This window comes from Aplidium turbinatum, chromosome 8 (assembly GCF_918807975.1).
Source record: "Aplidium turbinatum chromosome 8, kaAplTurb1.1, whole genome shotgun sequence".
NCBI lineage: Eukaryota > Metazoa > Chordata > Ascidiacea > Aplousobranchia > Polyclinidae > Aplidium > Aplidium turbinatum.
This window is the reverse complement of record NC_137479.1, coordinates 17,909,746-17,925,269: the sequence shown is the minus strand read 5'-3', so window position 1 is coordinate 17,925,269 and position 15,524 is coordinate 17,909,746. Positions and strand designations below refer to the sequence as shown.

Sequence of the window (15,524 nt, the reverse complement as noted above, 5' to 3'; positions counted from 1 at the left end):
AGTTGGAAGCTTGTTCCAAACTGTTGGGTTGGCCCCATGTACCGTATTGATTGTTTGCAAGTGTCAATTCTGCAATAGGCTATATAGGAATATAAGGAAAGTTACTTCTTGTTGTTAGGCTACTTGATTGTTTACACATAATTATATCATTGAATGTTGTGGGAAGTAGCTTTTTGAATATTTAAACATGAAAGTTGCAATCTCTGTATTTTTCATGTGGTAAATTGATTTTAAACTATTCAATAGCGTTATTCGTTGCTTTCTGAATATCGAATGCATATACCTGGGGCATTCCTTTTAAAAATAAATATCGAATGCGCGTTATTCACTGCTTTTTTATGTAAGCAAAAAAATCATTATTCGTTTTTCCCTGATAGATATTTAGAACTGCTGAATCATTTTTTGTTGTTCCCTTACTTCGTCGTCAAAACGAACTTTCGAGATTTAGTTTTCAGATTACTATCCGACCTAGTCCCCTTCCGGTTTTAGAACTTTAAAGGATTAAGGAAAATTTTGCGGCGACACAGTACAGAAAAACCATGCCAGTGAGAGTCGTTAACAGTGTTGCCAACCTTGCGGTTTTTCCGCAAGTTTGGGCTTGTTTTTTTTTTTTTTTTGAGTTTGCGAGTTGCTTGTTTTTTGGCCAGTCAAACTTTTTTAACTTGGTTTTGACATTGAAATTGCGATGTTTTTATTGTAATCAACATTGTATCCCTTCTTTTCAAGATAATTATTGCTTGTGATGGCGTAAACAAATGTCATTCTTGAAATAAACGTTATGTATGGACTGCAAAGGTTGTATTGAAAATTTTGAACTGCTAAACTGCGTGCTTTATGCTACTAATTGGTATTGGTTGCAAACTATTGGGATTGTTTTTGTGTTGATTTGCTGTTTTGGGCTTGTTTTTTAGATTCACTTACTTGTTTTCAAAAAACAACCAGGCATCACTGGTCGTTAAATACGCAAATACAATAAAATACAATGTTTTCAGTAATTGCTATTCATTGCTTTTTTTAAGTATCGACAGCGGAAAGTCATTGCTTTTTCGGGCACTATCGAATAGTGAAATATTCATTGCTTTTTGACTAACGACTTCCAACCCTGTCTATAGCTTATAGGTTTGTTGGTTGGTTGTACATACAAAAGTATTTCAAGGGGAAAAATTGCCCCCATGACTACGCCCCTGGTTATACGAATTGCACTTGGTGATTCTAGTTTGGTTATAATCGAAAGAAAAGCGACACAAATGACAGCTTCTGAATTTTCTGAAGAACAAACAAGCTAGATCAAGATAACACATCATCAATTCAATTGTGACATAGGCTACAGGCTACTGTTTTCAGCTGGATCAAGGAAAACCGAATGTAACCGAATTTAAGTTAAATTAGGCGAGCTAATGTAAGATACTGCATTGTTGGAGACGGAATTCTAATCGAAAACTGTTTTCCCTGATTAACGTTTTATTGGTTGCATTTTGATGGTTATGCCACTGGACACTTGTGAAAACTCAAAATGTCTAAGTAGTCTACACTATGGAACTGATTTATATAAATCTCGTGTACCACGATAATCAAAATTGCCTGAGACAACATTTTACGGATTTGTTCACCCACCTTCCTATATAAAGTCGACAACATGTACGTTCGGAAGCAGAACGTCACATAAAAAATAACAGGGCAGACCATGAGAGCATTTTACGCGTCAGCACAAATTTATTTCGAAAACATATCTCTCGAAGGTGCTTGGAGAATTAAATAATGAACTTCTCCCCATAAAATATGCAATGTACATTAAATAGAATGTTTCTCGGCAGCCAATTGTAGCAAGAATTAACAGTGATAGAGACCGTATTTCGCCCATGAGGCTGGGCTCGTCAGTTCAAGCGAACGCCCCTTTCTTCACAATACATTAAATAAATACACATAAATATTGTTGTCTTAAATTCGATAAATAAGTGGACAAAATAACCATAATCTAAACATAAAAATCTGGCAACTCTTGACACCGAAAGCAGTACATTAAAAATCAACAGCCGAAGTCATATAGCTTTTTTCCAACTCCACAACCCTAAATTTTGTGCAATTTCGTGAAGGAAAAGCGAAAGTAACATAAAGTTAGCAACACAGTTGCGATTTTCATAGGAAAGACAGTGCAACTGAAGGAAAAATATGCAGATAAATCTTGTGTATGCAAAAAAAGAAGATAAATTAATTGCAGCAACAAAGTGGTTAAAATCACAATTCGCATCGAATATAGGTAAAATCTGACCACAATAACCAAAATTGCAAAGCATACTTCGCATCGCAGTACTACAGAATGGCATCAACATGTTGAAGTATATGATTGATTTCAACCTAGGTAGTTACACAGACATGTTGAGCATTAATTAAAAAGTATTAACCAATGCATTGATGGTCAATTGCTCATGTTGTACTTTAGCTCACTATTTGTCTCTTCAAGCGTGGGCGCAAAAAGCTTTTGCTCGATTAGTACGATAACAGATGTATACAATACATGCATATTGCATAAGATACATCTGTACAGTTTTTCGGCATTTTAGAAGATTTTGAACTCTTCAATTTTCAAATAAAATCATATAGTAGGATAATTTTCACTGTGAATTTTAAGCCAACTTAGTTGAAATACTGAACTCAAGGTTTTATTATATAAAAAGCAGGATTTTTTAGCTTGTTTACCAATGTAATTTTCCCATCAGACTATTATCAAACATTTAATATACAATAACGAAATCCTACAAAATATTAGTGCTAAGTTACAAGGTAAATATATCTATCTCCATTTATCTAAAAAGGTAGAGAAGGTAAATAAGATCAGTAAAACCATTTCATAATTGTGCTCTGCATAGAAAGAAATAGACAAAAAAGTGATACAGACTAATATTCACACCAAAACATTGCTAACGAAAAAATTGTTGCGCAACAGCAGCAGGTAAGATGCGCATCAATCGGTAAATCTCACATTCCCAATCAAGGCCCGCACACACACACATGCGAGATGGGCGAATGCATTAATCTAGTGAAAATACTCTAAAACTTAAAGCATACCCATACCCAGTGCATACTTACTGCATTGAGGAGGCCGGAAGGCCGAGCGAGCGAAGATCAACTCTTAATTTACTTCACTCGCTACAGCTCTAAGTAAGTGGGCCTGAAAAGGCACACTTACTTATTTTGTTTCATTAACAACAAAAACAGGGTTGTCAGAGTCAGACAGCTTTTGAGAAAAAGAGCCAAACAATGTCGAAAAACGGGCCAAACTGGGTAAAAAACAGCCAATTGTTCAATAACGTTAATAACGTTGTTAATAATACATAATAACGTTAACAACGTCAATAACGTTACAACAACACAGTCTACATTCTACAAGAACAATTCCAAATCTTCATCTTCTACAGTGTTTCCACTAGAATCTTGTGTTCGAGAGATAAGGGTTGCCAGATAACTAATGATAAAATACACCAAGCACTGTCTAAAAAATCGTAATAATACTTTTCAATCTCAATTTCCAAAAGACATCCATTGAAATAGCTCGTTTGATACTAGTATGTGCCAACTGCTTCCAAAAAGAGCCAAATATTGATAACAAAGGGACAAGGGGCCAAACAATTTTTTTTGCGCCAACTGCCTCTAAAAAGGGCCAAATTTGTGAAATTTGTGTAATCTGGCAACCCTGAACAAAAACATTATACGTTAACTAAAAGAGTCAGCATTTTTCCTTTCAAATAAACGAGTGCATTGATGATGGTGACTCGTTGCTGCTAAACATTTCTAAAATCCAGACCAGTCAGGCAGAACATATTGCTCCAAGTCCAATGCTCCCCGTATTAAGTAGTATAAATGCCTAATCAAGAAGACTTCTTGTTTCATTTTGATATCAACTAGTGCACTAACCGTCTATTGAGCCAAGAAATTGACCCAAAATTCAGCGTGACTTCCACGGTCAAAAACATCATTTGCCATTTAGACCAAACTCGCAAACCTGTTACAAAACAGCCTCAAAAGCTCTGTTCTTGGGTAAACGTGCACTCTAAATTATAAACCACAACAAAAGCAAAACTAGCCCAAAAACGCGGGGAAAACTGCAACCCTGTTAGTCACTAGCAGCAAACCAGCCATCAAACTTACACGTGAGGTTAACGTTAGTACGCTCAATAAAAACCGTGCCAACAGACAAAGTGGACAAATGAAGTGAGAATATTTATAATAATTGAGTCAACTGTATGAAAATACTGATACACGTTCGCTAGTGCTAGACACATGTTATAAGACTTAATTGAATTATTGCATATACCAAAAAGTAAAAATCATGCACAATTTTCATCCGTACAAGTGCGTACCATCCCAATGGCTGGAAGACAGTTTAATCATTCACCGAATCCTCAGCTGGCAAAAGTTGCCTTTTTATAATGACGATGTAAAAAATAAGTTGCAACGATGGGATGATGTCACCATGCCATTTGTCGAGACAATTTACTTCTTCGCATTCTGACTTCGTTGAAGTTGATAAACTTTCATATCTTTGGCTTCTTTGACTTTGTTCCGTTGATAGTATTTATCTCTGAAAGATATAAAAAACAATCCGTTTGCAAAATATAACACTGGTCTACACGATTTTTCTGGTATGAACTTTGAAAACTGATTTAGAGTAATATTGGGGTGCTGAATCTGAATCTGACCTCAGATTTTGCCTATCACGTCAGGTTTGTGAGATATGATAACAACAAATTGTTACTTTTGTCAAAAGTGGAAAATTTGACGTTGCGTTTATCACACATACACATTGTGCTATATTCAGAAATCCAGGCCATGGGTGCATAAGTAGCTGAAATACACCCACAAACTACAATTTTGATACCAATTTGTTTTCTAAGCACCATTATTAACCATGCAGTAATAATAAGCTAAAAGTATAACTGACCCCTCCCCCGACAATGTTTTGCATGAAACCACAAAGATTTAAGCAGGCCTATGGTGATGCTTGTTCAGTAACCTTATTTAAGCTGTTTTGGCCTGTCTAACACTAACCTTTCGCTATAGCACTGCATATGTTGGTGGTAAACGCAAAGCCAAATCTTTCACTTTTGGCAAAAATAAAGTATTTTTGTTATCACCTCTCAGAAATTTGATGTGATAGTAAAAACCTGAGTTCAGATTCGGATTCCGCACCCCAAAATTACCTGAAATCAGTTGTCAACGTCCAAACCGCAGAAAAAAAACTTTTTTGTAGACCAATGTAATGATTACTCTTAATTGTAATTAAGGAAATCAAGCATTGAGCAATTCTTATAAACATACCTATTTTCAATAATGCGATCGATAATATCTGAAGTAGTCAATGGATTTCTGTTTTCGATGAGTTGAAAAATACCTGAAGCAAAAAAATCTTTTGGTAAAATCTTACGCAAGGTCAAGTGTTTAAGTCATGAGTTTAAACTCACATGTCTTTGAACTGTGATATAAGCTTGCAAAAACAACAACTAGAACCAAAAAGTTTTCTTACCTCTATCCTTTGCTGCTTGATACGGGTCGGCACCAGATTCATCAGCTATTATTGGTGAAATGCCATGAGCGACAACACTGACCTGGAATTAAAGGTTTAAAAGACAAGTTGACTACTGACTTCTGTAGATCACGAAGCACCACCGCATTCATACTGATTTACAAACAGTAGTATAAAATTTTTTCCTCCATTTAATCAAAGAAGATGCGATCACCATAACAAGCTAAAAATTTTCTACTGTGGCCCCAAGAGCATGCGGCTTATCACCCTCATGCAACTCCGTAAAGGCTCTCATCAGTGTAAACAAAAGCAGTAGCGTTATAATCAGAGCAGTGTAGTCGGGCGAAAAATATACGACTCCGACTCCTCGATTTATAAACTGGTCAACTACAACTTCGGCATCAGTTTTGCCGGATTTTTTTTAAATTTTGTTGTTATTTTTTTTAAATTTAATGTTACTTAAATTGCGACTTTCATAAAACTGATAAGAACAAACACTTCCATTTTCTGGTAAAGTGTCAAAGCGCAATACAGAGAATAAGAAATAATGTTTTAAAAAAGGTTGCAAACAAAATTTTTATTGTTTATCGTTTTGTATAAGCCTAAGTCGGCCTTTTTTTGACGGTTCCGGACATGGCAAAATCCTTCCGACTCTATAGCCGTGGGTATAATAACACGACTTGTGTACCGGCAGCATTATTAATGATTATTTTGCGTGGCACTGATGGAAGAACAACTTTTCAAACTTCAAAGTAGGTTATGGCAAGGCAGTCCATAGCAGCTTCATTCAGCACCACTATGCCAGGGGCATCCCATTTGGTTGTTTGGGCGGGCACTCAAGAATGACACAGTGAACATTTTCTTCTTTAAAACCGGGTTGCATTTGGAATCGCTAGATGAGGACCGACCAACTCATGATTGCAGTCGATTGAACTTGACTTGAATCACGGGAGCGCCTCACGAGTCATGAGGTGGTTGATTAGAAAAAATATTTATTATACTTTCGCTGTGTATCTGTGCTTTTCGATTTTCTTCAATCTTTATAAAAAAAAATTCTTGCGGCTCTGAAAAACTTTGGGTTTTAAATTTGGCTCTGACATAAAAAAAGGTTGGGATTTATTGAAGGAAAAGTGTCTCACATTGAAATGGTCGATAAGATCATCAGTAACGTTGTACGGAGCTCCAATGACAACTTCGTCGACATGCTGTACAACAAACACAACAAAAATTACTAAATTTCGATATTGTTTTACCAACAGAAGATTACATAAAAACTTAAAAAGTAAAACATTTGTTGATACGGTTTTAGCTAAGACCAGAAAACTATTGATTGCAATGATTAGATGAAAACTAAAACATGAACTGTTGGCAACCTAAACCTCTGTTCAGAGAAACACCAAGAGAGAGACCGTTTTAAGCTATCAAACAAACTTTCAAACAACAAGTGTATACATTTTGTATAGTTTGCGGGACGGAAAACGCATAAGCAGATAGATTACAAGACATTTTAATCACGGCAGGCGTGTTTGTTGTACATATGTTTGTTTATGTTTCAGTAATGCTGGGAAAATAATTGTTAAAAATTTGATTCAATATGTCTCCTGATCACATGGAAATGCACAGGAAAGGAAGCACTTACTTTGCAGGCTAAAACGCACAGTATGCGCTCATGTAGATTCATGATTGGGTAGTTGCTTCCGAGATATCTGTTTGCAACCTGTCAAACATTTGTCGTGTCCCAGCAAATCAGTCATTTTTTACATTGATTCAACGTCTAGAAGACGTTGATTAATGCAAAAAATGACTGATTTGTTGTATGGGGTGCTTCTATTTAAATTAATTAGTGTAAAATATAGTAGTGTTGCAGACTTATTCTGATTTGTACTTTTTAACGAATGTCTTAGCAAACAAAGCAATATGAAACGGTAAAAAGTGAAATCAAAACAAAGACTGACGGCGTCGACACAAAAGACTAGTTAGTGCTGACTGCTGAGCACTTGTACGCCTGAGTAATCGACAAAACCGCCCCTTAAAAAAAATAAGTTAAAAAACTGTGCATTAAACTACTGTATTTATTAAAAAACAATTAACGGCGAGTGTGAATGAACAAAAGAAACAGTGAACGGTTATGTGTATGCCACACTGGTTTATATTTTGAAAGACCATATTTTTAATATTTTATATTCTAAAAAAAAACTTACTTGATCGTTGTGAATTCCAACTATCAGGAAGTCACCAAGTTCGACAGCTTTCTCCAGAAAAGATAAATGGCCAACATCTTGCATACGAGATACGTCGATAAGAAAGATAACCATTATATAATCGCAACGTTACTTTATGCGGTAAACACAATGGAAATACGTCGAACCATGGAGTAGGATACAATTTCAACACGCTTTCTCCCCGACGATATCGCAATATCAGTCGGTAAACTAGTGCATTTTTACATTAACTCAACGTTTACAGACGATAATTCAATGTTCAATGTACTAATTTGCTTATAGGGATCTTTCAGAGCAGCATCACAACTTTCAAACTTTTCAAAACCGAGACCAGGTTGATGGCTGACTTCGAAAATCGTTCTGAACAATAGAAATGAACTGAAATGCTTGAGAAGGATACGAAAGCAGTCGAAGACTCCGGAGACGTAAACCACTTTGTCTCCGGCCTGAAACAACAAGAACAATATGATTGAACAACAGGCCAGCTAGCAAATATGTCTTTTCAATATTGGCTAGCTGAGAATTAGACAATTGCAAGCCTATATCACAATACATAACAATTACAAATCAACGCATTTTGATATGTTTAAACTGTGACAATACCTTGGGTTGCTTTCCGCTTGAAAATTGTGATATTCTGTTGGAAGTAGCAAGGAATTGTGAAATGCATGTTAACGGTGCGGAAGCGTTGCGACCCTGTATGTAATGTGAATAATGCTTTCAGTTTTTGACAAAAGGTTTCACAAGTAAGGTGAACACTGTGACAAGACAAAAATGAACCACATAAATAAGACCCCCCCTAGCGAGGTGCTGTGTATGAAGGAAGTCTGTAGGATGTGAAGGCGCGTGCCCATCAACAATGGAACTCTAATATGAAAATTTTGTAGGAAAACACCCAAGTTCGTTAGCGTTTAGAAGAAACTCTTTTGGGTCTCCACTGTAGAACGAAACGGAAAGTTTCATGAAAGGTATATAAAAGTGTGTACTATGGCCTGGCAATTAAAAAAAAAGAAAGAATTAGTGATGCGATACTGAAGTGTACACACGGTGTATATCGCTATCAATTCTTGCTACAATTGGCTGCCGAAAAACAAGAAGAATTTTGATTGTGAGACAAACTTTTTCGGAAAACAATTTTTACGAACAAGACATTGCTTATTAAAAAACAAAACAGAACTTACATGATGCAATAACACACAAAAGTAATCAGAAATCATAAAGAAACCTTTCTGCAGTATCAAGTTATTGCGCTATGCAGAGTCCACAAATAAAAACACAAATCAACACGCCCAAAAAATAAATAGAAAGTAACTGTTACGAAAAAAATACACACTCCAAGAATCCTCACATATGACTTACATTCTCACTGTCGAGCTGAATAATTTTGTATCAGAAGGTCAATGGTGAAACGTTCTCCCACAATCAAAGATAACAAATTTATTTGTTGAATATTGATTTAACGTCTGAAGACGTGGAACCAATGTGAGAAAGACACATTTTTCTAGCTGAGATAGAGCTCATAGATCTGTAGCCTAATTGGCCCAGTGAGAGTTTTTAAATGAAAACAAAGAAATAATTGAACAACACTCCGGTAGTTTAGCGGGCCAAACTATCAAAACTGGTCGGTTTAACAATCGACATTGATTCAACGTCTGCTAGCTGAGTAAGAAAAAAATTTCAATTTCAAGGAAGGGACGCTCCCCAGGGTTGTCAGTATTTTACCCGACCCAAAAAACCCACTTAAAAAAACCAAAAAAACCCAGAGCATCATATTTGTCCAATTTTTATCAGAAAATTGAAAAAATGAACCAAAGTACTACAAGGCACTTAAAACAAACTTCAAATTAGGACTTAAGGATGTGATTGTGAAGGAAATTTCCAAGGATAAATTGAAAATACAGTGGATATTTCTGTACACAAAAATCAAGTAATGCCACTTTGTACTACACTAAAACTCATTTATGCAAGAAGGCCTCATAGTTACACAGCCCTAGTGCATTATTTTATTGAGTTATGCCAGCATGTACTGTGAGTGAGAGGCACTTCATTGGTAAAAAGTAGTATTTGAGGTGAAATAAGCATGAATCTACCTTTTTTGCATCTTTTTCAAATAAAACCCAAAAAAAACGTTTTTTTAAAAAAAAACCTAAACTCGGGTTTTTCTCAACCCTGACGCTCCCTCACTATTAAGTCTATAAATCAAGCTTCTGCAGATTGATTGTTACTCAGCCGCCCCGAAAGATATTCCATCTGAGTAATGAAAAATTCAATGGCGAAATGGTTGAACCACAATGATGCTGTGTTCTGCCATGCTAGACAGGTCATTTCCTGATCTAGTCCCCTAAAGAAATCAGCAGTGTCTGATTGATGAAACGTCAGAATAAAAGCAGATTGTCGCCTGCAACACCTTGTGATAGTTTAGCTTAGTTTACACCAAAAGAACGTATCATGTTATTTAACTAAATGTCAGGTGAACAGACTCATTCAACTTTTAGCATTACCTTTTGCATGTTGTAAACTTCTGTGGTATCAGAAATGTCATCACCCTGGGGAAGCATCATTCGGTTAAAACCAAAGTAAACGAGAAGTGCTACAGTTGACATCAACATTCACCGAGGAACCATCAGCCTGATCTCACTGCATACACCACAGTGACATTACAAGGTGAAGAGTGGCTCACGGCCGAGAGAGATTTCGGAATTTAAAACGAGAGCTGAATATAAACGAATATACTCTACTGAAGTAATATGAGACATGATCAGTTTAGTCACTCTAGATAAGAAATAGTGTATTTAATCGAGTGCATACCTACAAATGTGCTTCGTTTGCAATGAAAGTGCTACACAAAAAAAAAATTATCATGTATTTGAAAATGAAACAATTAATGACAACATATGACATTTCAAATACAACTCAAAGCTTCGGCCAACATCTAAACTACCTTTCGGAATAAACTTAGAAATACAAACATAAAATTCAAAGTACTAAATTTTTTAGTAAAACTTACTACTCGTTTGTGATGTGTTTTTGTCATCAGCAGCATCCTACATAAATACATACGTTATGTCACTTCAAAAACCAGTAAGTATGAGAATTAAAATGCTACTTTCCTAGATTTTTACATGCCACCAGTCATGATAAACTGCTCGTAATTCTACGGCTGATTTTACATCTGGACATTGGTTACGTTTCGTCGCTTGGTATAGTTCCCAGACAGCAAAATCTGTCATTTTTATATTACGTCAATGCAAATATGACGAACTTCGCTGCCTGGGTTGGACGCCTAAGACGCTTTACTGCGACTCAGCGGAACGAAAAGAGCAGACTGTACGACTAGATTTCCAAGCAACATGCAACTTTCTTTAAAAAGTAGGCTATGCCATAATTATACCAGCGGTCTAATTATTGCAAGTCAGTAAAATCACAAACCTTCCAACTATATCGGTAGTTGAAATGCCTTGAGTTCTTTTGACTTCTCTATAAAAAAAGTAACTTGTTACGAAACGCATCAACCAACTACCAACACAATGCCTTTCAAACTTAAAGCTGAAGTATCACATCACCAGAAGCTGCAAGCAATGTTTTATTGCAATATTTAAAAATGTTCCAATTTCGTTTCAGCATTGAGCTAGTTTTTTTTCAATAACAATAAAGCAGGTTTTAATGCATGTTCAAACCAAAATTGGATCAATTACAATTGTTATTGAATTTAAATAATGACACATTTTACTGTAAATAAGACTTTTTGTTGTTGTGTTAATTGCAATTTCCAAAAAAAATGTTTAAATTACTATTACATGTGGTGCATGACATCGGCACTTTTGTTGAGTCATTAATTGGGATTCAAAACTTTCTACAATGCAAGCTAATCTTTATCAAATGCAATTCTATTTGTCTTTGAAAAAATCAAACTGTAAATAATCATCCAGGAAACAGTGGGGTTGTAATCATGTTGGCGTTGTTTTTACGTTATTTCACCTTTACTTTCAATGGCATGACTTGCCTGCTGGCGGCAGGCATACTCTGTAATTAATTCGCGCTTCTGCCCAATGCGGAGGAATGCAACGTCTTCAGAGTTCTAGTTGCCGGTTTTGTTCCCAATTAAGATGATGCCAGGACAGCCTTTTACGTGGTCGTGTGTAATATTAGTTTTGATATAAAACTAATTGTACCAGTCGACTGAAGTCTTTAGTATCTACTTAAAATCGCCAACTGAGATCATTGCCAGCTTATGTAGGCCCATAGGCGTCGACTTTTTCTTAGAAGAGAGGAATTCTGGGTGGGCGAGAGTTTTCAAACAGATTTCATTGAATGTGTATGTTCGCAAATTCGCAATGGTTAGTCTTTCTCACAAAGACCTTTTGGAAGCTGGTTTTAAGAAAGCGCGAATAGATGTTTGACTTTGCTTCATGTTTAACTTTTCAATGATGAAATGACAACATCGCGCGGTGCCCCAATTTATACCCAGCATGCTCAGCAACAAGTTTGTGAGGAAAGATTTGTAAAAAGCGATTGTTTCAGTACATCTTTAGTTTGTTTCGGTTATTTTATTGCCATGTTCATTATGATGTCATATTCATATTCCCTTACGCTGATCCGGAACTGAAGTTTGATTGTGACGTAACGAAACAGAGACCATTCGGAAAAAAGATCAAACGCGGCTTTCTCTCACCAGGAATTGCCAGCTGTGGCAGTTGCCGTAGCAACAACAATGCAGTAAGTACCGAAAATGGTTTGCAGAATGCAGATGCTGATTTTTGTTTCTAACCGCGACGATATTGGAGTGGTATATGGAGTGCGGTAAATGCAGAAGATAGGAGTGCGGTAAATGCGCGTATCCCATTTAGCGTTTCAAGTACAGACACACTTGTCAGCGCAATTTCGATTACCACAAAAAGCTAGGCCACGCGGATTCTAATTGTCTTGGCTTTCTGCTCTCGGAATGGCCCGATTCGGTGAGTCCGATTCGGTGAGAGCCTTTTTCGGTGAGAGCGTTTTTCGGTGAGAGCCCTATTCGGTGAGTTTTTTTTTTTAAATTATTGCGCGCCGTAGCCTAATTATCATTGCCGTTATAGGGTTAGGGGATAGGGGTTGGGGGTTTTTGGGGTTAGGGGGTATGGGGGGTTTTGGGGTTGGGGTTTTTGAGGTTGGGGTTTTTTGGGGTTGGGGGTTGAGGGTTTTTGGGGTTGGGGGTTTTTGGGGTTGGGGTTTTTTGGGGGTTTGGGGTTTTTTGGGGGTTTGGGGTTTTTTGGGGGTTTGGGGTTTTTTGGGGATTTGGGGTTTTTTGGGGATTTGGGGTTTTTTGGGGGTTTGGGGTTTTTTGGGGGTTTGGGTTTTTTTGGGGGTTTGAGGTTTTTTGGGGGTTTGGGGTTTTTTGGGTTTTTTTAGGGGTTTGGGTTTTTGGGTTAGGGGGTTTGGGGTTAAGGGTTTTAATTAGGCTACAGTACCCGATAATTTTCAAAAAAAAATTCAAAAAAATCACCGAATAGGGCTCTCACCGAAAAAGGCTCTCACCGAAAAAGGCTCTCACCGAATAGTAGCAGACCCTTCTGCTCTAGACAGGTTTTCAACGTGCGACGTCCCAAGAGAGAGAGAAAGATGAGTTCGGCGGTTTTACACCGTATTGGCTTGATATCAAAGCGTGCCCAAACGCCTTTTTTTTAACGCAGCGTTGTTGCGGAATTGCTTTGTTCTGTCGGATACCTAGCGAGAGACATAGCGTAAAACAAGAAGTTGCGCTGCAGTTGGTTGGATAATTCAGCGTTTAACAAAAACGGAAATAATTGTAACGAACACTTCATAAGTGTCAATCAAAACAGGGTGGGCAAAACATATTTTGCCCACCATCGTTTCACGGCAGGGTGGGCGCCGCCCACCCGGCTCACCCTATTTCGACGCCTATGTAGGCCTACAATGTTACTTTGAACGTTAAAATAAAGAATTGCACGATTTGTATTTAAGCAGTGAAACAATCGTTAAGTAATTAAAAAATTTGATGGTGTAAATTGTAATATAATTGAACTGAAAACTATGTAATTGATCCAACTTTGGTTCAAACACATGATGCTACATTTGACACCACTAGAGTTTGTGTAAGAAAGTTGGATTATATATCAAATGATACTGAAAAGGTCTGTCTAACGTAAAATACACCACACCTAGGTAACCAAAATACCACTAAATCATTAAACTTCTGCAAAATGAACACACCTGTATCTACCAGCCCTTTTCACGCTAAGAAAACTATCTTCTCCGGATGCAGCTGGAGAGATATCATCTGCAAAACAATATGCTTTGCGAGTAATGCACCAGTGACAACTGGCAAATCAAAAGTTTACAATTTTGACAGCAGTCCTGATGTAATGAAACTAATGAGTTTTAATGCACATCGTGAAAACTAAAGCCTTGTAAACTATTTTGTGGCGTTGTAAGAAAATTGTTAAAAAAAGCAGAAGTGCTGCAGTCTTCATGCATAAAATATGCATACTGGTAGTTGATACACAGCACACAATATATATATATATATTTGTTAAAATGCTACTGGCAAGCAGATAACAGAACAACTAACCTCCATGGACACAAAAATCACAATTATTTTTATCCAACGTTTCTACCACGACATGGTATGGAACATTGGTTACAATTTCATCAACCCACTTAATGGCGTCAACCATCTTGTAGCGTTCGTCTTCGTTAAACACAGGTGGTCCTTTATGTTTCATTACTTCATCTGAGAGAAAAATAATTAAACACACAGTTAACAATGATGATCTCACACATAATGTTTAAATAGATTCTATATTTTAGTTTAAAAATAAGCTGTTTTTTAATGTGGATTGGCATCAAAGTAATACTGTCGTACCAAAAGTTGAAGTCGAAAGTTTGTGAAAAAAACGTTTTCTTTGGCAAGCAAATTACACCTTTAAAGCACAAATGTGAACCACTTATGCAATTGATTGAGTTTTGCTTTTAACAGCATGATGGTTGTTTACTTCCCAAATAATAATAACAATGTTATGGTTTTACTTATTGTCATTTTCACAACAGCTGTCACAACAGCTAAGGTCTTTTAGTGATACGGCTCATTTTTAATTTTATATCAGGTTTATGATGGGACGGGACCATATTATTACTAGACATATTCTCATTACAAATTAAAACAACGATAGGTACTCGACTCCAACTTAATCATTGCACAATCACATGATTAGGGAACTGTTCCGAAAGTGCAAACAGCTACTACCACAGCAAACCCATAGTATCAGGCTAAAACAGGTTATTTGTATTTATATTTGTGAGGTAGGCCTACTTATACTTAAATAGTACTTGCAACATAGGTTTTCACTATTTGAAACCTGGTTTTGAAGGTTCACAACTTGTTACAAAGACTTGTAATTCACAACACTGAAATTAATTGACGCAAAGAAAATGTATATTGTTAGGAAACAGAAACTACAGAAAAAATTACCACAAGGTACTGGTACATGTACATCGTACATGCAAGACTATCAGACAGTAAGGTTTATTTTGCATACTTGATATCCAGTTATCCACAATTTTTTGTCTAACACTGTTGGTTTCCTATTTGGACAAGTTCAAAAATTGGGATGAGAACCCAACAATAGTAGACAAAAATTTTATTTCAAGATAAGATACTTTATTGCTTGATTTGAAAAACACCAAACAACATACCATCGCTATGAATGCCAACCACCAAAACATCTCCCAACTGTTTGGCTTGTCTCAAGACATTTGCATGACCAAAATGAGTCATATCAAAA

General features: G+C 36.5%; 1 protein-coding gene across 1 annotated transcript; it reads right to left on the bottom strand.

Moving 5' to 3' along the window:
• Nucleotides 1-1,689: 1,689 nt before the first annotated feature.
• Nucleotides 1,690-15,524, bottom strand: LOC145775294 (ethanolamine-phosphate cytidylyltransferase-like). Its single transcript, XM_082586558.1, has 14 exons — nt 15,436-15,524; nt 14,312-14,473; nt 13,954-14,020; nt 11,173-11,220; nt 10,751-10,787; nt 10,245-10,289; nt 8,347-8,439; nt 8,144-8,189; nt 7,723-7,799; nt 7,161-7,238; nt 6,661-6,726; nt 5,522-5,603; nt 5,317-5,389; nt 1,690-4,579 (listed from the first exon to the last, which is right to left on the bottom strand). Exons 1-14 carry the CDS (start codon nt 15,515-15,517, stop codon nt 4,492-4,494), a joined length of 1,044 nt encoding a protein of 347 aa, XP_082442684.1. The 5' UTR covers nt 15,518-15,524; the 3' UTR covers nt 1,690-4,491.